The sequence below is a fragment of the Microcaecilia unicolor genome, chromosome 6, assembly GCF_901765095.1.
Source record: "Microcaecilia unicolor chromosome 6, aMicUni1.1, whole genome shotgun sequence".
In the NCBI taxonomy this organism is placed as follows: Eukaryota; Metazoa; Chordata; class Amphibia; order Gymnophiona; family Siphonopidae; genus Microcaecilia; species Microcaecilia unicolor.
The window spans coordinates 132,829,070-132,854,466 of record NC_044036.1 but is presented as its reverse complement, the minus strand read 5'-3'; the positions used below and the strand labels follow the sequence as shown (position 1 = coordinate 132,854,466).

Below are 25,397 nucleotides of genomic sequence, written 5' to 3'. Positions count from 1 at the left end.
TTATCCTGTATTAGGGTTTAGGACTTCATTTTGAAAGCTTAGTACAAGGGAGTTTGTGCTGAAAAGAAAGTTGGAGACCCAGAAATTTCATTTTTTTGGTAGCAAACGGCAAGCTAACCTTACTTCCACAGCTTGCTTACGGCATGTACTCTGAAGTACTTAATCAAAAAATAACTTCAGTAGTGAATTTGGTTCGAGCAGTAGGCAAGCCTTACATAAAGGTTTTCTGCACTCTCCAGTGGACAAATCCTTTCCATTCCAGTCAAAACTCACGAACACATGGGGCAGATTCTTGTCTGTGTCTTGGTTGAGAGATTTTGACTTTATGATTTGGAACTGCAACAACTTACTAAGGAAAGCAAATATGAGCAGAATATTCACTCAACTGTAATCTCACCCAGTGGGTCACTATTACCTGGTTTTTACGATACTACATACCCCGCGGTCTTTGAGAAGAAGCGGAGGGTTCAGGCCTCTTGCTTCATCTTGAATAACTATGTTAATTTTATGTTCACTCTATCCATAAAGGTGATACAAGCATTTTAAGTAGTTGCTGCTGTGCAGTAACTGTGCCAACAAGAATTGTTGTTCGTAAACTGAGAGTTGAAGTAGCCCCAGAACTTTTGACAAATTTTAACTTTGAGAGGAATGCAGCAGGGCCCCCAGAGCAGGTTTGGCTAGAAGCAGGGCCCTTCCTTCCCTCCCTGCCACCTCCCACCTACTGCCTGGACCTGCTTGGGTAAAATTTATGCCACTGAGTCATTGGGTTGAATTTCAGAAAAGAAGACAGACAGCAGAAGTGGACTTTGCTGGAGGAGGCTCTTGCCCTGCGGGGCTATTGCTTACTCTTGTTGCTCTCCTCCTGCACAATCTAGATTGTAAAATTAGCAGCAGTTGTGAATGGGTGTCCTAGAAGCCCTGCCATTGTAAATATTCACAGCCTGTGATGTTTGGGAACATTGTGTTTACCATGGCTGTTCAAACAGCTGCGGTTCCGTGCCCAAAGTTGTCTGCTGAAGTCTCTCCTTAGAAGATTAATTTTTGTTTTATTCTCTTTTCCACTTCCCCTTTCTCTGCTGTGCAGTACTTTGCTTTCCTCGTGCATCCCTCTGTGTAGTGATGACAGGCTGCAGTAACCTCTTCTGGCCAGGATCAGCCTTGAAGCGCAGGGACCTCTGAGTTGCAGAATGGTTAGTAATTTGGGTACAAAATGCATTCCTTGGGGGGGAGGGGGGAAGAGGAGGAGGGGAACACTGCCCTGGAGATCATCAGTGCAGAATACTGCAGCAGTCGTGCTGTATGCATTGAGCCTTGGTGCATCACAGCTTGTTTTCTTTTCGTTTCTCTGAACTTTGAAGTGTTGTTTTTGCCACTGTACAATAGTGCAGTATACCATAGTGCTTACCAGGGTATTACCTAATGCTGCCATAAATTAGTTCTCCAAGGAAAAGCAGGCCTATTATTTTCGCATATGGGTAACACGACCCACAACGCCCAGTCCATATTTTATATCGAGCTGAAAAGAGCATTGTGGAGCAAGAGACTTCCTGCCTGCTGTGAGAGCACGGGACCTGCCAGTTCATTTTTTTACTGTGGTGGGGAGTGGATGCCATTTTTTTCTGCTCCTTACAGCCCAGTTCAGAAAGAGCTTTCTTGAGTGCTTTTCGGCTTTTTTTGCTGTGGTTTAATTCTTGTTCCAGTTTTTGTTTGAATAATGAGAGATCCAGTGACAGAGCTGGCAGTAAACCACAGTTGCTTTCTGGTAACATCACGGCTTCTCTAACCCGGATGTAAATTTTTGCTCTGACAAAGCTTTCTGTTGGTAGTTCTGGACACACCTGACTTTACATCTTCAGCGTGGGAGTGACTGGGAACTTTTGACCTTTTCTAACTACTGGTAAGTTCAGCACAGTGGTATTGCACTGCAATGTTGGAAGTCCACCAGCTAGATTCACTGCATAATGAAGGGATCAGCAACAAGTTTGTTCACCCAAGGAATATGTAAAGCTCATACAAAGGAAGCGTGTAGCAGTAGCTTAGGAATATCAGGCCAAGAACCAGGGACACCAGGGTTGAAATACTACTGTTGTCATTTCATCCTCCACTGTAAGGTGCAGGTGACACCTTGCAACTGCCACTGAAAGAGAGTGAGCTCAATGCAATTAACTTACCTTTCTTTCTGTGGAGTGAATGCCATTCACAACCATCCTCCGTCGCCTGTCAATCAACCAATTTCTGATCAAATCATCATGAGCCTCCTATGTGAAACGGTATCGGAGGCTTTGCTGAAATCTAAGTAGGCCACATCCAGCACATGTCCTCGATTAGTACATTGTATTATACAAAGTTCACTTGCCTTTTCCTTCAGCATCATCTCCATTACTACTTTCCCAGGTTCCAGCTGTTCTGTTGCTGCACTGGGCGAGCCCAGGACCAAGGCATATAGCATTGCCTCACAACCCAAGAGAAAGCTTGTGGCTTAATCCATGACTGAGGGAGATGGGGCAAAAAGATGACCTGCCAAAAGGAGACTTGAAGCAAAAGTGCAGAATAATACAGGAACGATGAAAGACAAATATATATGAGAAGAAGGTAGACACGTTAAACCTATTGAAAACCCAGGAAAATGTACAGAACAATTTTTAAAAATGAAGAAAAGTGCTAGAGAAGAACAAGAAAGTTCAAGAAAGGGGGTAATATTTAAATGGCTATGTTTTATTAAATGCTTTACTGTGTTTTCTGCTGAGGGTGATGGTTTTCCCATAGATCAGGGGTTCTCAACCTAGACCTCTGGAGGCACCCAGCTAATATACTCACAGTGAAATATGCATGAGAGAAAGTTCCATGCACTGCCTCCATTATATGCAAATCTATCTCATTCATATTTATTGTGAATATCTTAAAAACCAGACTGACTTGGTGTGTCCCGAGGACTGGGTTGAGAACCCTTGCCCTTGATTGATGAATTATACATTTTTGTAAATAATTCTTTCAGGAGTGAGGTAGTTTATATAGTTTATAAGACCTCTGTTTCAGACAATGTGGAAACTCAAACATATAAAAAAAAAACTATTTTCCACAAGATATCTTTCGCTCCCTTGTCCAAACCATAGTCTTTACAAATGCAGACTACTGCAACGGAATCTACACAGGATGCAAGGAACAAACTGCACAAAATACTGCAGCAAGACTTCCATGTGGCAAAAATCGATTTGAAAGAGCAAGACCTCTGCTCCAAAACCAACACTGGCTACCTATTAAATCACTCATATTCTTCAAGATGTGCACCTCCTACAGAATGATCTTTGGCCTCACACCAGCCTACATTTCTGACCTAATTACCACTACGCAATGCAACAGAGAGCGTGAGGTCCTACCTAACTCTCCACTTCCCCAAATGTCAAGGCCTAAAATTTAAAAAAAAAAACATATACACAACAATCTTTTCTTACGTCTGCACCAAAATCTGGAATTCCTTACCAAAAACCTAAAATTCATAAAATACCTACAATTCATAAAACACCTGAAAGCACACCTCTTCAAAACACTCCCCCTAGATGACAACACTTAGCCTAACAGTATATAGACCACCTCTCCTTACACCCGTACTTGAACTGATCTTATGTGAACTATTCTGATCACACCACACTGCTTCTAATATTTAACCTGTTTTCTACTAATTCAACTGAAAGCCACATTGAAACTACCAATAGGTGGGAAAATATGGGGTATAAATGCAATAAATAAATATGGCAGACTGGCCTTGTGTGGCATGTCCAATGATCCATCACGTGGGGTCAGGTACCCCCCTTTTCAAGATGGCAGCACAGAGGCAGGAGTGAGAGGACATTGCTTCTGCCTTCCATCTTAAGGTGTGTTGGAGTCTGGGGGGCTTGTGTGAGGGGAGGGGAGACCACCAGAGAATTTGTTTTGGGTGTTAGTAGTGAAGGATGGTTGGGTCCAGTACACCACCAGGGATAATTTTGGGGTGTCGGGGAGGGGGAATGGATGTGGAGTCTGGTGGACTGTTCTTTTGTTCGTCTGTCTGTCTTCCTTTCTGACTATGGTTGAGCCAGTCCTGACTTGCTCAGTAATAGGTCTCGTAAGTGAGGAATGGGCTGCGTATTACCATAGTGGTGTTTTTTTAAAGTACATAAGTAATGCCACACTGAGAAAAGACCAAGGGTCCATCGAGCCCAGCATCCTGTCCACGACAGCGGCCAATCCAGGCCAAGGGCACCTGGCAAGCTTCCCAAACGTACAAACATTCTATACTTGTTATTCCTGGAATTGTGGATTTTTCCCAAGTCCATTTAGTAGTGGTTTGTGGACTTGTCCTTTAGGAAACCGTATAACCCCTTTTTAAACTCTGTCAAGCTAACCACCTTCACCATGTTCTCTGGCAACGAATTCCAGAGTTTAATTATGCGTTGGGTGAAGAAAGATTTCTCCGATTTGTTTTAAATTTACTACACTGTAGTTTCATCGCATGCCCCCTAGTCCTAGTATTTTTGGAAAGCGTGAACAGACGCTTCACATCCACCTGTTCCACTCCACTCATTATTTTATATACCTCTATCATGTCTCCCCCTCAGCCGTCTCTTCTCCAAGCTTAAAAGCCCTAGCCTCCTTAGTCTTTCTTCATAGGGAAGTCGTCCCATCCCCGCTATCATTTTAGTCGCCCTTCACTGCACCTTTTCCAATTCTACTATATCTTTCTTGAGATGCGGCGACCAGAATTGAACACATTACTCAAGGTGCGGTCGCACCATGGAGCGATATAACGGCATTATGACATCCTCACACCTGTTTTCCATACCTTTCCTAATAATACCCAACATTCTATTCGCTTTCCTAGCCGCAGCAGCACACTGAGCAGAAGGTTTCAGTGTATTATCGACGACGACACCCAGATCCCTTTCTTGGTCCGTAACTCCTAACATGGAACCTTGGATGACGTAGCTATAATTCGGGGTTTTTTTCTCCACATGCATCACCTTGCACTTGCTCACATTAAATGTCATCTGCCATTTAGCCGCCAAGTCTCCCAGTCTCGTAAGGTCCTTCTGTAATTTTTCACAATCCTGTTGCGAGTTAACGACTTTGAATAACTTTGTGTCATCAGCAAATTTAATTACCTCGCTAGTTACTCCCATCTCTAAATCATTTATAAATATATTAAAAAGCAGCGATCCTAGCACAGACCCCTGAGGAACCCCACTAACTACCCTTCTCCATTGTGAATACTGCCCATTTAACCCCACTCTGTTTCCTATCCTTCAACCAGGTTTTAATCCACAATAGGACATTTCCTCCTATCCCATGACCCTCCAATTTCCTCTGTAGCCTTTCATGAGGTACCTTGTCAAACGCCTTTTGAAAATCCAGATACACAATATCAACCGGCTCCCCTTTGTCCACATGTTTGTTTACCCCTTCAAAGAATTGAAGTAAATTGGTCAGGCAAGATTTCCCCACACACAAGCCGTGCTGACTCGATCTCAGTAATCCATGTCCTTGGATGTGCTCTGTAATTTTGTTTTTAATAATAGCCTCTACCATTTTCTCCGGCACCGACATCAGACTCACGGGTCTATAATTTCCCGGATCTCCCCTGGAACCTTTTTTAAAAATGGGCATTACATTGGCCACCCTCCAATCTTCCGGTACCACGCTCGATTTTAAGGATAAATTGCATATCACTAGCAGTAGCTCCACAAGCTCATTTTTCAGTTCTATCAGTACTTTAGGATGAATTCCATCTGGTCCAGGAGATTTGCTACTCTTCAGTTTGCTGAACTGCCCCATTACGTCCTCCAGGTTTACCGTGAAGTCAGTAAGTTTCTCCGACTCGTCCGCTTGAAATACCATTTCTGACACCGGTATCCCACCCAAATCTTCCTCAGTGAAGACCGAAGCAAAGAATTCATTCAAATCTCTCCGCTACGTCATTGTCTTCCTTGATCGCCCCTTTTACCCCTTGGTCATCCAGCGGCCCAACCAATTCTTTTGCCGGCTTCCTGCTTTTAATATACCAAAAACAATTTTACTATGTTTTTTTGCCTCTAATGCTATCTTTTTTTCGTAATCCCTCTTGGCCTTCTTTATCTGCGCCTTGCATTTGCTTTGACACTCCTTATGCTGCTGCTTGTTATTTTCAGATGGTTCCTTCTTCCATTTTCTGAAGGCGCTTCTTTTAGCCCTAATAGCTTCCTTCACCTCACTTTTCAACCACGCCAGATGTCTTTTGGACTTCCGTCTTTCTTTTCTAATTTGCGGAATATGTTTGGCCTGGGCCTCCAGGATGGTATTTTTGAACAACGTCCATTCCTGTTGTACAGTTGCCCCCCTAAGTTGTTTTTTTTTTTTTTTTTTAACCGTTCTCATTTTATCATAGTCTCCTTTTTTAAAGTTAAACACTAACGTATTTGACTTCCTGTAGTTACTTCAAGGTTGATATCAAAACTGATCATATTATGATCACTGTTATCAAGCGGCCCCAGTACCATAACGTCCCTCACCAGATCATGCGCTCCACTAAGGACCAAGTCTAGAATTTTTCCTTCTCTTGTCGGCTCCTGCACCAGCTGCTCCATAAAGCTGTCCTTGTTTTCATCAAGGAATTGTACCTCTCTAGTATGTCCCGATGTTACATTTACCCAGTCTATATTTGGATAATTGAAGTCACCCATTATTATCACATTGCCCATTTTGTTCGCATCTCTGATTTCTTTTATCATTTCTGCGTCTACTTGCTCATCCTGGCGAGGCGGACGATAGTACACTCCTATCACCGTCCTTTTCCCTTTTATACATGGAATTTCAACCCACAATGATTCAAAGGTGTGATATGTGTCCTACTGAATTTGTAATCTATCTGAGTCAAGGCTCTCGTTAATATACAATGCTACCCCTCTACCAGTCCGGTCCACCCTATCACTACGATATTCTTTGTACCCCGGTATGACTGTCCCACTGGTTATCCTCCTTCCACCAGGTCTCAGTAATAGCTATTATATCCAATTTTTCATTTAGTGCAATATATTCCAACTCTCCCATCTTATTTCTTAGACTCCTAGCATTTGCATATAGACATTTCAGAGTATGTTTTTGTTCCTATTTGCATGATGCTTAGTACTTGACACTATTGATTTGCCATCTTTTGTCTGATCTTTAGTTGTATTTAAGGGCACCTGGCCTACCACTGTCTGTTGTGCAACCTCACTATCCAGAAACCCTATCTTCCCTGTTTGTGAGGTATCCTTGCAAGATACCTTATCCCGAACCATGCGCTTTTGAGCAAATGTCGGCCTTTCCCCCATTTCTAGTTTAAAAGCTGCTCTATCTCCTTTTTAAATGCCGATGCCAGCAGCCTGGTCCCACCCTTGTTAAGGTGGAGCCCATCCTTTCGGAATAGGCTTCCCCTTCCCCAGAATGTTGCCTAGTTCCTAACAAATCTAAAACCCTCCTCTCTGCACCATCGTCTCATCCACGCATTGAGACTCCGGAGCTCTGCCTGTCTCTTTGGCCCTGCACGTGGAACAGGTAGCATTTCAGAAAATGCTACCCTAGAGGATCTGGATTTGAGCTGGTTTTGTTTTATAACAGCACACACTTTTTTAATACAGCACTAATTTGTCTGCTGTTTGCTTATAGCATTGAGTGGCTAAACTTTTGCATTAGGCAGTTGCTCTCTTAGTGTTGGCACACTGTCGCCCCTCTGATGTGGCCTGTAATTCCTTAGTGTTCAGCTAGACTGCAGGTCCCATAATGTTTTAAGGTGGGAATTTTTTTAATCAGGTCTACTTAGACTGGCCCTGTGAGCCTGGACATAGGGTTATCAGCTTACATAAAAGACTTCTTGCAGTCCCCAGGCTTGATGCTCTTTTTTTTTTTGGGGGGGGGGGGGGGGCGATACATAGGGATATGTTTGCCCCATCCCCCTGACCTGCAGCTTTTGACTCATGCTGAGTGGCTTCCTCTGACTAAGCTGCACATCACACACTTGAAACCTTTTCGTTTGTGCTTTCAACAAGAAAAGAGGTTGGTCTATGTGTGGGGAAAAAGAGGTGGGGTTTTCTGCTTGCTGCCACCCCCTAAGGGAAGCGCTTTCAGTGTTTGTATTTCTGCTTGGTGAGGATTTTGGCTGCTAGATTAGTTATAGCTCTGACTTAAGGCAAATGTTGAGAGCCCCACCCTGGGAGAACCGCTGAGAAGGAGGGAGGCTTGGTGGTCCTGCCTGGACCCTCACAGCTGACTCACAGGAAATGCTGCCAGGAAGCCTTTGAAGGGTAGAATAGCCCTGGAATTCTTCCTCTCTTCTCCACCCTTTTCTGCTTCTCAGCAGATTTTTCCAAGAACAATGAAGCACTAAGGTTTTTTTTTTTTGTTTTAATTACTATTATTATTTCAATTTGTAATAAACCAAAGAACTGTATGGGAATATCCTCGGCTTTGCCTGCCACCAGCCTGCTGGGATGTTTCACCTCGAGTGCCTTTAGGAAGCTGTCGGTGTGTCTCCTTTCTCCTTTGCCCTAGTGGGTTTTCTTTGTCTGAAGACACGGTGACCATGGTTCAGCGCTTTAGCCTCAGGAGGCAGTTCTCTAAGGTGGGTTCTGTGACAGTCTGTGCATCTGGAAAGAGGTCTCCATGCCTTTTGTTCTGTGAGGTGTGGTTTTGTTCTCCTGACATAAGGTTTAAAGCTGTAGTCTTTGTGCTGGCAAGGAATGGTTTTAGCTGTAGCTTAGGGTCCCGGCTTCTCAAGGAAGAAAAGCAGAATGCCTGTGTGATTAGCAATTTGATGGGAGGTGAGCTGCACCAGCACCGAATCCAGTAGAAAGACAGGTTTTCTGGAGCCCAGTATGCCAGCTAGAACTCACTACACTATAGGGCATCCTTCTGGTGAAGTGGTTCAGGGTGATGACCCGGCAGATTTTAGGATTTACATTTCTGCAGGATTTTAAAATATTTCAATCAGTCTATGCCTGCAGCCACCTCTGGAGTGGATGCTAGTATTGGGGGCAGTTCTGAATATGCTAAATATGTGCATAAATGATTAGGATATCAGCATATGTAGATGTAAATATGCACATACCGTACATAGCATGGATTTGACGGGTGGCTGTGCACGTGGATGGAGCATGTGCAGAATTCACACTGAGAGAGTAACATATAGAATACTGTAAGTTACCCGTGTTTCTCCAGCATTTAGGTGTAAGCATTTACAAGGGAAAAAGGAGAAGGGTTCCTCACAGATGTAAACCACACAGCAAAGACAAAAGTAAGGAACAAACAAAGGTTCAAGGAAATCAAGCCTTAAAGGGTCCATCGCAAATATTTATTCAAAGTACATCAGAAGTCTGGTGAAACAGGACGCGTTTTGGCAGTGCCGCCTGCATTAGGCCTCCAGACCTGTGCTATAGCGCTATCCTGCTTATTTTCAAAGGAGAAGGGCGCCCATCTTCCGACACAAATCGGGAGATGGGCGTCCTCCTAAGCATCAAAAAGGTGCCCGAACTGACCAGATGACCACCGGAGGGAATCGGGGATGACCTTCCCTGACTTCCCTAGTGGTCACTAACCACCTCCCACCCCGAAAAAAACAACTTCAAAAACTTTTTATTTTTAAAGTATGTCCTTCAAGCTATGCCTCCGTCCCTGCGATGGCAGTTGAGGAGTCCTTCCCTGCGACGGCAGTTGAGGACGTCCAAAACGTGGATGTCTTTGTGAGAAGGACATCCATGCCTTTGCTATGCCTCCGACACCCTTTTTATTTATTTGGATTTTGGATCACAAGTAGCAGCAGTGGGATTTGAACTGACCACCTCTGGATTGCAAGACCAGTGCTCTAACCACTAGGCTACTCCTCCACTCCACTCCCTTGAAATTTGGCCGTTCCTGTGGGGGGGGGGGGGGGGGGGAGAGGTATGTGTGTGTCAGTGGAGGCATAACGAAGGCGTGGAAATCCTTCTTTCAAACATTTTGGACGTCCTCAACTGCCCCCCACAGGGACGGCCAAATTTCAAGGAAGTGGAGTAGAGTGGCCTAGTGGTTAGAGCACTGGTCTTGCACTGGTTCAAATCCCACTGCTGCTACTTGTGATCCAGAATCCAAATAAATAAAGGTGGTGTCGGAGGCATAGCAGGCATGGATGTCCTTCTCACAAACATCCACATTTTGGATGTCCTCAACTACCGTCGCTTCCCCTCCTTAGGAAGGAAATCGTGTGCAAATGAGCTAACAGCGACAGCTCATTTGCATGCAATTTCCTTCATGCATGCCCGTTCCTTTCCGGATCGGTAAGGGAAGGGCTTTTTCCATTCAGTTAGTGGGACCAGTGCACTACGAATGCTGGCTCCTCCCACGACCAAATGGCTTGGATTTGGTCGTTTCTAAGAAGGGCGTCCTCGCTTTCCATTATCGCCGAAAACCGGGGACGACCATCTCTAAGGTCGACCTAAATTTCATGACTTTGGGCGTCCCCGACCATATTATTGAAACGAAAGATGGATGTCCATCTTGTTTCGATAATACGGGTTGCCCTGCCCTTTATGGGGCCGTCCTTAGAGATGGGCCCCCGTTCCATTATCCCCCCTCCAAGTCTCTCAGCTATAAATTAAGTTTGTAAATGCACAAAAGCACCAGATTTCAAACAACCCTTTAGGTACATCAGTATTGAAATCAAACTACCTTTCTTCCTTTTGTGTTTGTGGCACGAGCATTACACAAACTCTATGGCTAGTGCGCGTGCTCACACCAAAAATTTGCACGCGTTTCCAATGTTACATTACTATTCTATAAAGTAAGTAGGAGCTGAATTATGGGCGCAGTGTTCTGCCCTGTGGGTGTGGCGAGTTATGTAAATTTTGTTTAATTATAAGCACAGGGATAAAGTGACTAGCTCATGCCTTTTCCATGGTAGCTCAAGGCACATTCAGATACAGGAAGTATTTCTCTGTCCCCAGCAGGCTGACACTACCGGAGGCAATGGAGGGGTTAAGTGACCTTCCCAGGGTTACAAAGAAGATCAGTGGGGTTTGAACCCTGGGTTCTCTGATTAGATGACTGCTCCACTCCAGCTTGAGAAGCATCATTGGTTACCAGTTGAACAGAGGGTCTTCTTCAAGCTGCTTCTTCTCACTTTTCAATTTGGTCTTCCCGGTTATCTTATACTGCTCACTATCTCTTACTCTATAGCTCGTATACTGAGATCCCTCAATGACCATCAACTGATTCTCCCTGGCCCTAAAAAGGCTAGTTTGGAATGCACCTGTCACTCTGCTTTCTTCTTTGCTGCACCCCACCATTCAAACTCAATATCCCCAAAAGATATCCCACAGGGATCTGGCTCAGGACACATTCAAAAAAGCTCTAAAAACTTGGCTTTACAAATTGGCTTTTACTTGTAATGAATCTATTGTTCAGTGCCCACACTCATTCTCAGGAGTACCTTATTCCTTTTCTTCCCCTTTCCTTCCCATCCTTTGACATGAATGTTATCTCCTATTTTCTTTTCTTTATTTTTTTTATTGTAGTTCATTTCGCTTTCCACAATTTAACTTTTGTGTAAACCTCTTCAATCTGCTCAGTTTGGCAAAGGCGGTATATCAAGTACAAATAATCTAAGCTATTATATATACATGTGTGCTGTCAGTTGAAGCTGATTTCCAGGGTTCTGCCACTGTTTCAGCCAACTAAAACCTCAACATGCTCTTATTTTTTTTCATATTTTGTTCCTGAGGTGAACTTTTTGCAAAACTCTCCCATAGTTTGGAGTGGAATTGGGGTATGAGAGATCATCATAGAGGAGCAGGTGTGCTGTAAAATCAGCTTGTAATTCCATCAAATCATAAGGGACCAAATCTGATTAAAGGTCATATTTTTGTCTCGTCAGACCAGGCTGAAATGCTGATGGCTAGAACTATGAAATAATGGTTCTTCCAAAAAAAAAAAAAAAAATGTTAACTACTGGCTAAGCTGTGAACTCCTGGGAGGCCTGGGGTCTCTCCAGATCAATTCTGAGAGACGGATACTGTTCTGGTTTTTGTGCCATGGTGTTTATGGACTGTTGTAGCTTCAGTTGTCCTTAGAAAAGGCAGGACTTACAAGTTCATTTGGACTGTGGCATAAAACCAGGATCAAATCAATCAGGTGGTGAAGCCTTAGCGAGCCCTATTCAGGGTCTGGTGTTTCCTGATAGGCCTGTCCCAGATCAGTGGTCATCCTAGGACACGACAGCAGGGAAAGAATGCTACGTGCCTTACCAGGAAGAAAATCGGTGCATTCTTTGTGGTAAAGGAATAGATGGGATTTCTTTAGGGACCTCTGTATTTGTTTTGTGAAAAATTGAAAAGAGATCACAAACATGGGCCAAGCTCAGAGATGAAACACTTCTTAAATTCTTGGCTTATACATGGACAGGAGTGAAGGGGGTGGGGGTGCACTGCAGTGACAGCTGAGCTCTGTTCTTTTTTTTTCCACCAGAACAGTAAACTATTGAAATGTTAGCTTGATAAGGAAACATATTTCCTATTATTGTGTAAAATGAGTGGCCTTGGCCTGTCACCTGGTGCTTGTGGTTGCAGCATGAGGAGAGGTCCTGGAGATGAAGTAACACAAAAAATGTTCTGACCCTTGGGGCAAAATGAGGAGGTAGATGGGTACTTCCAGAGGGCATAAAGTACCATGTGCAACAGAGCCCAGAACTATGTAGTGATTAATTTATGCATTAACACTGTTATGGTGTACAACACTGCATGTGTGCAACAGACAGGAACTGAAAAGGAAAAAAGTGAACAGAATCTGAATGTGAGCTATCCCTTGAAGGTTTTCAGAGTAGTGGTCTGAGATGTCTGTTTATCATTCTCAGAGATGGAATTCTGTTTGCAATGTTTCCTGTCCTGCTGCGTGACACTGCATTAGGTGTGCTCTCTCAGACCCCATGCTGGTCTAAAACAGCGCTGTAAAAATAGTACTGGAACAACGTGAGCAATTAACTCCCCAATGATCAAAGGCGGTTAGCTTAGCAGAGTTTAAAAAAGGTTTGGCTGGCTTCCTAAAGAAAAAGTCCATAGACCATTATTAAATGGTCTTGGGGAAAATCCACTATTTCTGGGATAAGCAGTATAGAATGTTTTGTACTTTTTTGGGATCTTGCCAGGTATTTGTGACCTGGATTGGCCACTGTTGGAAACAGGATGCTGGGCTTGATGGACCTTTGGTCTTTCCCAGTGTGGCAATACTTATGTATTTATAACGCTATTAACTTGCAAACTTAGGTGCATTATTAGCTTTGATCATAAGGGGAAAGTGCGGGAGGATTGTGCCTAATATGGTAGGGAAGCCTTGCCCAGCATCCCAAGATGCACTGGGCAGGGCACTGCCACTTTGGAGGCAGCGCTGGAAGGAGGCGGGAGTGCTACTCCCGTCTCCATCATCTAAAGGTATGGGTGGGGGGTTGAGGTCACTAGACCACCAGGGGAGTCGGGTCTCTTGTGGTGGGGGGGGCCTCTGCTAGCATCTAGATGCATGCTGGACAGGGCTCCCCATTCCTCCCCAATGCTTTTTAAACCGTAACGCCAGCTCCGAGGTGATATAGGGTTTACAGCAGTAGCAGCGCCCTTGGTTGGCATGCTGCCCACTAGCCATTGAGAAGGAATACAAATGTCCCTGTTTAGCATGCATTTGCATGCTATTAGCGTTCAGAGCTGGTGAGCACATTGTTATACACGGTCACTGGCTCTGATCCTGGGGTGCAGTCAAATATGGGTGCTGGTGCGGCGCTAATGGTCTGTAGCACCCTGGTTTGCTTTTGATCATCTGGGCCTCAGTGAGTTCTGGGTAGTGATGAGAGATTAGGGCCCAGTGTAATCTTTGTGCCTTGTGGTCTAATTCAGTGGATCTCTTGCCGCTGTCTTGTACCAGTCCAAGCCCCTGAATCAGTCTGTAGTAAACTTAGTGCATCTGAATGAAGGTTCATTGAATCTTTGCATGAGGTCTAGGCCTGTTGCACTGCCCAGGATACTTGACCCTCCTTGCTCAGAGGGTATAATAAAAACTGCATCTTCCTATCCCACTTATCAGCTTTGCTGGAAAGTATTTGTGCTATGTGCAGAGATGAGCTTCAGTTTACCAAGTTTTGGGGGGGGGGGGGGGGGTTCCCCTCATCCTAGACTTGGACTGAATGTTAATACATTGTGAGGATTCATGTGGCCGCTATTTCTAATATCGGATATTCTTTGTCTTCCTGCTTGGATGTGATAACTTAAGAGTCCCAAATTGACAAAGAGCTGAGAAATTGAGGGCAAAATATGTAGCTTGTTGTAGGTCGCTCTGTCTTCATAGGAACCCCAGGGTGAATATTATATTGCATTCTCCAAAGGAGCCTCCATTTGAACCTGTGAGCTAAAGTTCTCTGTTTCTCATCATTTTTAGCTCAGAATGACTGGTCCTCTGAGTTACCTTTCTGGCATTTATTTTCTCTCATATAATGCAGGGTTTTTTAAGGATATTTTGTCCTTCCTGCATTTTCTGATTGAAACCTGGTATGTATTACCAGCCTCACATCAAATACCGGTATATCATCTGTCTAACACTCTTAAGACTTGCAAATATTTGCTTCAGTGCCAGCAAACCATATTAGTGGAAATATTTATCTAATGGCTATAACCAGTTGTGCAGCTTCTGCTCCAAAGAAACCCAAGATCTAGACATTAAAGTGCTCTTTACACTTGAAAGGGGGACTGCCCAGTTCTCACCCTTCACTAACATGAGGAGTATGTGGTCTGACTAGTCCTGTGGTTTTATGTACCTGAGGGAGGTTCTATGCACTTCTCACATCATAAGCACAAGTATGGAGGAAACGGCAAGCAACCCCTTCCCAAAGAATTTGAGGGTAACTGAAAGTGCCACTGGGCCCCCCCTTTGTCCTTTTCTTTAACGCTGAAAGTGAAGTTTCCTTGGGAGAGTAGGGTGGAGAGATTAAACACTCTTACTGTACACTGAAAAATGGGAACAATGAATGTTTTATAAGGCGTTTCCTGATATAACTACATTTCCTGAAGTTGTTTCCTTCTGCTGTATTTCATCAGTACAGAAATCCCTCTGTAAGAGGGTCATTTTAGTGGCCACGTTAAGGAAGGTTCAATTAGAAGTAATGCTAGAAATGTAAGAAGTAGGGGTGGGCAACCATCAGGGGCGGACTGACCATTTGGTCAACCGCACAGTGGCCGATGGTCCAGAGGCTCTAGGGGGCTCTGCCCGGATGGCCGCCGCACACTCCAGCCCTCCCTGGTCCTGTCTTTAAAGGCGTGCCGCTGGTGATCTAATGGCCTCTGCAGGGGAAAACATGTTCTTTCCTGCCCGTTGTGCTGCTGGTGTTCTCCTGCCTGGCACTGCCGTACTTTAAAAGTGATGGCCGAGACTCCCTGCAGGAGGCTCGCGACACCTGCGAGACTACTGTGGGAAGTCTCAGCCGCCATTTTGAAGACACAGCGGGGCCAGCAGGTGAAATAGTTGCAGCACAGCGAGAAGGAAAAACATACCCCCCCAAGAGACCACCAGGCCACCAGGGCCCTTCAGGAAGGACCGGGGCAGTGGGGGGCGTCAGCTGCGGCGGTAGGGGGACAGTAGTGTGGCGATGGAGGGGTGCTGGGCAGGGGGCCCAGACCACTCTGCCCCGGCAATGATTAGAAATTCTAATGCATTTTTGTCATTTCTCTTGCCCTTTCCTACTGGCTTTCTCCTATTGAACACAATTCTTTCTCTCTCTCTCTCCTCCCCGCCCCCCCCCCCCCCCCCCCCCATCATTTTTGTTTAATTTAATGTATACCCTCTCCCCACATTTACCTCAACAGCAGGGCTCGGGATTTTCTCTTCTCAGCACCACCTCAGTCCTTTTTCTTCCCTGCACAGCTAGGCTCTGCAGATACTTGAGCCATGCAGGAAGTTGAGGAACTCTCGTGGGACTTAAAACCGCGAGACTTCTCCCATCTTCCTGCATGGTGCGGCTCAAGTATCTGCAGAACCTCCTTCGACATCGGACGCTGATAGTAGGCCCCGGGATTGATCAGCATCGGACTTAACACAGGTTCAACGTCGTCCTCATCAGTACTGAGGGACTATAATGCTGAGCATCAAGGGAAGCCAAAGAAGCACAAGCATCTGTCCCCTACAAAGTAGATTGCCAGGAGCGCCAGGGCATCAACATCACCGGTACCTGAGAAATGGCAGCACTGAGAGGATAGCTCCCACCCTCTTTGGTGGAGGTGCCGGTATGCCAGTCTTTGAGCAGTTAGTTTCCTGCTTCTAGTTTGACACTGGCTCTTTCTTATTGTCTCCAAACCAGCTCCCCAGCCTTTTCTGGCGCCTGCCCTTGAGCAGTACCATTCTTAGGGAGGAGTTGGCGCAGATGTTCAGCTACATGCCGCTCAGGCATTGAGGGTGCTTGCGCCAGCTAAGGCTCAGCCTCAACTCCTTCCTGAGGCCCCTAGCCTGCCTGTGGAGCAGTCTTTGGTGCCAGTGCCTTGGCAGATGTTGACTTCAACATCAACCCATATAGTACTGCCTTCAAAATTGGGAGACGCTTCCCCAGAGTCTCAGAGTAGGGCTGTACCTCTGCACCCTCTGGGACATGGAGATGGTTCCACTGAGCTGTGATAGCAGAATCTCACTCTGCCCATATGGAGTATTGCAAGGAGTTGGACTGTTCATGAGAGTCAGATGAAGATCCACATTACTTCTCAAAGGAGGAGTCATATGAGGTCCCCTCGCATCCCTCCCCTCCTCTGGAGAGGCGTAACTTGTATTTCAATTCTATTCTGTTCTGTTGGAGTCTTATATACCGCCTGTTTTCCAAAAAAATAATTCACGGCAGTTTACTTATCAAGAGAAGTTGTTACAGTTCCTGAGGTACTGCGGTTGTGAGCCCTTGTGCCTTGACAGAGCACGGTGGACAGAAGAAGAGTGCCATACTCGGTCAGGCAGCCGGACAACCCCTAGCTTCACCTGGGAAGCGACCACCATTCCCCGGGAGTTGAGCCTCCAGGTGCAGGTGGCCACCAGGACTTTGGGATATGAGCGGGGTCGCACAGTCGCCGGCCATGGCAGGCAGCAAAGCTGAGAATAATCAGGTCCAATCCAAGGGTCAGGGCAGGCAGCAGAACAGAGAATAGTCAGGTCCAATCCAATAGTCAGAGCAGACAGCAAAGTAGACAGCAGGACACTCAGTCGCAAGCACCAAACCTCTATAACGATAGAAGCCAAAACAAAGAATGAAGGAGACTGTGGCTCTTAAATAGTCCCCTCATTGGCAGTAACCTCAGTCAGCTGGAGAGAACGATCCTGGGTTGGTTGGCTGCTGGAGAGGGGTGGAGCAGCAGCGGGAGGCAGCCAATCAGGCGAGGCGAAAGATCCGCGTCGGAAGGAAGTCCCACCTCCGGGACGCCGACAGTCTGTGTGGCCAGCCTTCAAGGCCGAACCAATATGCCGGCCACGATATCGAAGCGAGCCTGATGCCGATAGCCAATCTGACCGGCCACCACGGCTGCTTCAGTATGGCCCGCCATTGCGACCATACCAGGCATGACCGATGCCTACCACCATCATGACCGGCCACCAAGGTCACAATCGCATGGCCGGCCATCAAGACTGGACCGAGTGTGGCCAACGCCGACATTCGCATAGCCAGCCATCGAGACCGGACCGAGCATGGCCGACAGCCAGCATGGCCAGCCACCGCTGCTGAGATAGCGCTAGGAGGCGAACTGGCTGTGCAGGCCGCAGTACAGGTGAGGAACGTAACAGAAGTCTATAATAGAGAGCAATAACATCACAAATTGATATAGTAAACAGCAACGAACATATGCCAATTAATGATCAAAAAGATAAGTCTTTAAACCTTTCCTAAAAGAAAAATAAGAGGATATATGTCTTATATCTGACGGTAACATATTCTATAATCTTGTCCCAGAAAAAGAAAAGGAATTCTCAATAGTTTTAAAATGAATATTTTTTAAAAGATAAAAAAACCTAATGTCAAAGTTCTCGCAAAAGCCATACTTCTACTAGCAGATGGAACAACAAGTAATTCTCCTAACCCCTCTGAAATTAAACCAAAAATTGATTTAAAAATTGAAAGGAAAAGGACCTCCGATAGCAGGATGGATCTGCGAGAGCTTGGTTTGTCAAAGAACTTAAGCTGCATTCAGCAAGTGCTCCAGACCTGCCATATGACTATTCTTTATCAGAAGGAATACTTGGACAACCCTGAACCCCCCCCCCCCCCCCCCCCCCCCCCCCCCCCCCCCCCCCCCCAGTAGGGCAGGTTTTTTTTTGTGTGTGTGGGTTGTTTCTCTGGGCAATGGCAGGGAGTACCTGATGACCTCGCTTACATCCGTTTTCCTACATTTAAATACGATTTGTGCTCATCTTTGGTGGGCGGGTTGTTTCCGATGCTACTGCCCTCTAAACATTCTTTGCAGCTTAATGCCAGCACTAGTCCTGTGCTAATTGGCTGTAGCACTGGCGTTAGGTTCTGAGCGTCAGCCCGTCAGTTTTAAAATCCTAAATGTGGGAACTCAGCCTTGGTAAATTTTCAAAAGGGACAATTTAGGATCTTCACTCTTACACCCTTTGAAAATAAACTACTAGCCTAAATGTCTTGCTTCTGAACAGTGATTTTTAGCACCCTTTTCAACACTAAAAGACAAGAATTGTGATATTTCCTTCTGTTGATGGGAAACTGGGTCATGCTTTAGAATTTAAATTTGGCAGAGAGCAACTAAAAGTGGGAATTTTTGCTCATCAGTGAACTTTAGTGATGTCCTACCTTGGCAAACCTGAAGAATCAAGAGTTCAGAAGAGGGAACAAAGAATTCACGAAGGAAAACAGCTGTTGGCTTAGAATGTGTCTGCTGGGTATTAGTGTTTGGGAAACACAGAGGTGTCAGTGGAACATGAGCATGAAAGAAGCAAAACCTGGTTTTGAGATGCTAAGTTAATGACATATATTGTAAAAGAGAGGGGCAGAGAGCAGCAGCCCATTTTTTGGAGTGTGTGCATGTATTCGCAGTAGGTATAGACGTCTTCAGACCTTTATCTTTATCAGGTACCTGCTTAAGGAAGTGATAATCCGAACATAGGGTTCCATTCTGGCTGTGAAGGAACTGCAGGATACAGCTGCTAAGTTTGATTTCCTTACAATATAAACAAAGGCATTAACAGTGGTACTCTACAGAGGCTCATTTTTATGAAGCTGAGACAACAGAAAATGTGTGCCATGTGCTTCTGAAACACCTGAGCCTCCAAATCAGTTTCAGTAGTTGGGTGATGTTATCACCTGATTTACATCTTTAAGCAAACATGCAGGGTGGTTTTTGTTTTTGTTTTTGTTTTTTTAGTTCATGTTCTTTGGTTGTGTTTTCTGAGCCAATAAACTTCTCCAGGCTTTATCAGTAGGATCCCTGATTTCAGTTTGCCTGGCCACTGAGAAGGGTCTTTGTTGGCCTCTGCTTGGATAAGCAGTTAAGTTGGGTGGAATTGATTAATACAGGTGACAGAGTGGAGACTGTCTGTGCTTACATATTAATGCTTCACACTCTCCAAACAAGCAAATCTCCTTCTGCTCATAGACTCCACTGCCCTGTTTGGCTGCTTCTTGAGTTTATAATTAACTTAGGGTTAATGTTTCTGCAAATATACCCCTTCCTTTCTTTTCTTTGTCAAAGTGATTGAGCTAAGTTATACTCTAATCCCCTGAAATGTTTCTTAGATTCATGGGTGTCAGAATAGAAGGGCCTTTGTTTTCCATTATTTTGCAAAATGTGGAGAATTTCGAGTTCTCACAGCAACCAGTACAGTGCTCTTGAGAAGGAGAAGAGAGACTGGAGAATTTCGGGAACCTGTGAAAGTGGGGAGGGAGAGCTATGCAGGAGAGAGTTCTGAGGCCCAAAGCCTGGAATGCATTCACTGGTTCTGTTTAAGAAAAAAAAATACAAGAAATCTGTGAAGGAAGGATCAGTTTTTAGAACATGTCCATTGTGCAAGGTGTAATTGAAGATATTTTTTTATTAATAGAAACTGATGTGCAAAGGAGGAGCAGCTTGGTACTGGACTGTTCTCTTAGGCTTCCGCAGCTATAGTCACGATTGTTGCAGTTGTCCGTGGAACAGACGTTTCAGCCATCGTGCTTTGGCTTTCTTCAGGGTATGCTGTGAGGTCTGCAATTGATCTTTATATAGATAGATATATAAAGTGGGTTCTCAAAAGTGAAGGCGGGAAGTCCGTTTGTCATGATTTCAAATTCTGGTGGGAATGAGGCTGGAAATTCATTAGGATGGTATTGATGGGGGGGGGGGGGGGGGGATTTCTGTAGGTCATAATTTAAAACGTTTTGTGGGGGGGGGGGGGGGAAGATGCTTGTCTTTGTGCACTTTCCTGCCCCAATTTCCTGCCAATAATCACCTCAAACTCCAGCCAATCAGGTTTGAGAACCCACTATATATAAAGATAAACTGTAGACCTCACAGCATACCCTGAAGAAAGCCACGTCAAGATGACTGAAACATCAGTTCCACTTACTCAGATGTGGCTAGACCTGGACAACTGCAAGAGTCTTGGTACTGGACTGTCAACCGGGAAAGCCCAGTTCAAATTTCACTTCTGCTGCTTGTGATATTGGGCAAGTCACTTAATCTCTATTGCCCCAGGTATATACTTAAATTATAAGCTCTCTGGGGACAGGGAAACACCTAGTATACGTGAATGTAACTCACTTTGAGCTACTTACTACTTGAAAAGTGTGACCTAAATCTACTACTACTTACTACTACTTATCATTTCTGTAGCGCTACAAGGCATATGCAGTGCTGTACACCATACAAATCTAACTAAACAAATATTCAGTCATCACAAATTGAGTAACTCTCAAGCAGATGCTTCAAAGAGTCGCAGTACGTATCCTGCAGTTTGTATCCAAAAGCACGTTACTGAGACTAGTCTCTCTCTCTTACGGATTGTATTCTTCCTTTTGGTAGTGCAGGACAAAATACCATTGAGAGGAAAGCTAATGCCTAGCACTGGGCCTACCTTTCACAACAGGTCAGTGAGTGCCTTTACTGAGCCATGCCAGCTGTACTCACCGCTGGAGGATGTGGTAAAAGCAGTTAGCCTATCTGGGTTTAAAGAAGGTTTGAATAAATTCCTGGAGATATACCATTAAGGTAGACCTGGGGACAGTCACTGCTTATTCCTAGGAGTACGCAGCATGGAATTGTGATGCTTTTTGAGACTCCGCATAAGAAACAGAGCATCTGTTTGGTTGCTCCCACAAAGTAAAGAGGTAAGTGCATAGTGGTGCATGAGGATTATGTTTTCAGTACTGAAATGCTCATGTTTCACTGACTGTGTCTGCTTTCATTTAAAAGAAATATGTTTTCTAAAATCAATATTCCACAATGAGCTGACCTCCTACTGGGCACCAGCAGCTGTTAATCAGCTCCATGATGTCTCCGCACATTGTCCTCTCATTTCCTCTGTCTAGCAAGAGACTGAAGCAGCTGGTGTTCAGAAATACATAACGTGAAGAATCACCAGTCTGAAATTCTTCTTTAATAGAAATTAATAAAAGAGGGAGTGGAAATGATGTTTATAGTGAACATATTGATCCAGGCTGGTTGAAGATAGTCTCTTTAATGAAGCCAGGCTCTCTCGGACACTCAGCCGCAGGCAAGAGCCGCTAAGGAAAGCTCAGCTCATGTTCAAAAAGAAAGTGAAGCTTGCTTAAAGTGTTTTGTAGGAGGTAAGAACTTGCATCGAAGTGGGCAATGCCTTATATTTCCTAGTTCTGCTCCTAGAATTGGTGCCGTTGTTAAAGGGTGATATGAGAAGACAATCGTAGCACAAGAGTTGAAAAAAGCTGCAGCATCTCTGTATACTGAAATATGTATTTTTGGATTTAACTCATGCCCTTTTCAGTTGGAGCTCAAGACTAGTTACACTCAAATACTGTAGGTATTCCCCTGTCCCAAGACGGTTAAGTGGACAACTTTCAAGGCCCTATATGCATAAATTCTCCCTCAATTTGGCAAAAGGTAGGAGGAGCTTTGTCTGCAGTGCTCCTGCTTTTATGTGCATTTACAAGTGACATTCCTAGGCACGTGTTCAGGTTAGGGATGCAACATGACTCACATAAATGTTAAGATAACTTTTTTTTTCTTGAAAAAAGTACCCATGATGAAGAGGGTAAGTCTCAAAAGTTCACCCACAATATGTTTCCTGAACTTCATTTCCACATATCCAAGCAAAGTAATATGGCAACCACAATTCTTTAATTTAGCAAGAAATTAGGCCAGGTGGGCTGTGAAACTTATTTCTTTGTATGGTTGGTAAAAGGTTGCAATTCAGGGTACAGAAGGATCGTATTTATTTTAAAATCTATGTTTTTGTGACCCTTAGGTATTTTGTAATATTTAGTTAGCACATTCATGTAAGATGATCCTTTTTTCCTGACCCGAATCTGCTCCCATAGCTCTGGAACTCCCATCCCCTGGACATCCAGCTCAAGACCACCTTCCCCGTGTTAAAAAAAAAAAAAAAGTGGTCAAAACCTGGCAATTACATCATATCTTTGGATAGCCACCTTGTGTTCAGTCTGATACACAGTAGAGCAGTCCATTTGCTATCAGCTGCCCAATGCTGTCTGCTATAACCCCTTCTTTTCTTACTCTGTGTCACGTCTGTGACCGTGACCACCCTCAGCCTTACCTTCTTGCTGGGGGTCAGCAGCTCTGCTGGCTTCTGTCTGTGTGTTTGTCTTGTCTCTAGTCTCTGGGCTGATTGCTTCACTAGACCTCACCTGTGTGGGCTATGCCTCTGTAGGGAGCCAGCATCTAAAATGGCTGCCACCGGCTCTGTGCCAGCTTCCAAGATGGCTCCTGCTTGTCTTTCCTGTGGGCTCACTTCCTATGTGTGTCAAGCCTCTCTTTGGGGTCAGTGTACTTCCTGCTTCTGTCCTGCTGCTGGTGACTCATCAGTGAGAGCCTTCATAAGGAAGTGCTGTGCTTGCAGTCAGGGCCTTTGCATAAGTGTTATGCTCTTAGGCCAGGTCAGGTTAGTAAGTGTCTGCTGCACTACTGCTTAGCCTCTCTCTGGGTTCCAGCCCAGTTACTTTCTGTGTCTCTGTTGTCCTTCCGTGGGGGGTCTTCCCTGCCACTGTCTGTCTGTGGACTGCGGGTCCTTCCTGGCTTACCCTGTGTTTGGGGTGAAGCCTCTGTTCCTGGCTTACCCTGTGTTTGGGGTGAAGCCTCTGCTCCAGGCTTACCCTGTGTTGGGGTGAAGCCTCTGTTCCTGGCTTACCCTGGGTTGGGGTGAAGCCTTTGTCCGGGTTTGTTCTCTGTCTGTATGCGAAGCCTCAGCCTTTGTGGGTTCTCCAGTCAGTGTGTGGAACGGCTGTGGATTCAGACCCTTGGCCTGTTCTTCCTGGTTACTCTGTTTGCTGTGCTGCCTGCCCAAGACCCTTGGCCTTTTATTCCTGGTTTGCTCTCTTTACCCTGAGTCCTGCCTTGCCTAGCCTGTGTGCCTACCCTGCTTTTGTATATCCTGAGGGTATATCCTGAACCCTGTATCTGTCTGACTAGTGTGTTTTCCTGGGTAATTATTCCTGTATCCTGTCTCCACCTAGCTAGAGGGTTTACCCTGTGGGTATTCCCGGATCCCCGTTCTGCCTAGTGTGTTGCTGCCCTAGTCCTTGCTCCTGCTAGCTTCTGTATGCCTTGTGTTCCTTGGTCTGTCTTCTGGGTCTTGCTAGTGGCTGTGCAGCAGCACACTGTCTGAGTCTAGTTCCGTGCCCTGTCACCCTCATGTATCCCAGACCCAGGGTGGGTCCTCTGGATCTTCAGTTCCTGCCTTATCCTGCAAGTCCTGCCGGCCGCCTGCACTTCGGAGCTCAACTCCGGAGGAACGGTGGCTAGGTGCAGGTGAAGCTGTTCCTGTCTCATCTGTTCTAGTTGCCTGCCTTGTACTACTCCAGTCCAGAGTTCCAGTACTGCTCTTCTGTGTTTCCAGTCCCGAGGTGGTCTTGCCTGCCGCTCCTCGGCAGTGGCCCAAGGGCTCACGAACTCCAGTCCTGCCTCGAGGACCTGACAGAATGCCAAGGTCCTCGAGAACGCAACACTCGGTCATCTCTCTCGTCCCCATCCCTTTTGGCTTTTTTCCTTTGACTATTTTATTAATATTCATCTCTGCTCTCTTATAGTTTTAACTGTGCAGTTGGTGGTATCGCAAGCCTTTGGTTATGATTATTCCACACTTGATAAACCACCTTCTTTGAATACAGTCAAAGCAGTTCACATATGCTATTTTTGCAGGTACTTTTCATTCCCTAATGTGCTCACAAGCTAAGTTTATTTGTACCTGGGGCATTGGACGGTTAAGCAAAAAAATCCAAATCCAGTATTGAGTGATGTGTCTGTATTGCCTGATCTACATCATACACAGAATAAAATCACTTCAGTCTCCCCTTCCCCCAGTGGAGGACTCAGACTCAGCCTTCACAGTTATGCAGTGGAGACTGGGAATTAGGTTGCAGTCTGGGCTGGAGGGTTGAGCCAAAGTGTCTGTTGGCTGTCATCTGCGGTTCAGTTTCATTTGACATGGTGTAATTTTATCTCTTGCATTAAGGTTCATTTCTGTCTAGAGGAGGGAGGGGAGCACAGAAGTTGTTTGTTTGTGTTCCCCCCCCCCCCCCCCAGCTTATTTACATGTTACTGGATCTGTCTCCAGTCCTTGCTTTTGTAACTTCCTTCCAAGAGCCATCTGGTCCCTCTTGTATTAAACTGAAACACAGTGGGACAGTGAAGAAATAGGTTAAGGACCTGGTGGATCCCTTAGAAAAGCCAGAAGCTGACCCTTAACCCTACTGCTCAGTGTGACCTACATATAACCATGACTGGGGATAAAAAGCCAGACGTTAATTTTTCAATCAGTACAAGAATGGAGGCGTAGCACTAATAGTTAGTGCAGTGGCCTGACAATCTGAGTTCAATTCCCACTTCAGCTCCTTGTGACTATGGGCAAGTCACTTAACCCTCCATTACCTAGGTACAAGAACTTTGTGAACCCGCTAGGGACAGAGAAAGTACCTGTATATAATATATGTAAACCACTTTGGTTGTACCATAGAAAGGTGGAATATCAAATCCACAAGTCTTTACCCTTTTTCAGTGTGGACCAGCTGGATAGGGCAGCCACACACAGGTGATGTCACCACCTTGGTGGCACCTATCAGATCTGCTGTACAACAGCCCAGAAAGTTCCAGAAACCTTTCTGGGAATGTGAAAAGTCCCCTCCTAGTGGCTATGGCGCCTTTGGCAGTATATTTGGCAGTCTGTTTAATCCACCT

At 45.2% G+C, this 25,397-nt stretch overlaps 1 protein-coding gene across 5 annotated transcripts in view; it reads left to right on the top strand.

Annotated features, from left to right (window-relative positions):
- The window catches only part of TMCC1 (transmembrane and coiled-coil domain family 1), a 150,714-nt gene that overhangs the window by 69,058 nt on the left and 56,259 nt on the right, over window positions 1-25,397 (top strand). The window contains exon 1 of one of the 5 annotated variants that reach the window (XM_030205758.1): window positions 1,167-1,190. The exons of 3 other annotated variants lie outside the window; for them this stretch is intronic. In XM_030205758.1, the coding sequence (XP_030061618.1) occupies window positions 1,188-1,190 (3 nt within the window). In that variant the 5' untranslated portion in view covers window positions 1,167-1,187. Of the gene's footprint in view, window positions 1-1,166; window positions 1,191-8,185; window positions 8,609-25,397 lie in introns of those variants that run through there. One more of the 5 variants, XM_030205757.1, reaches the window with a different exon arrangement.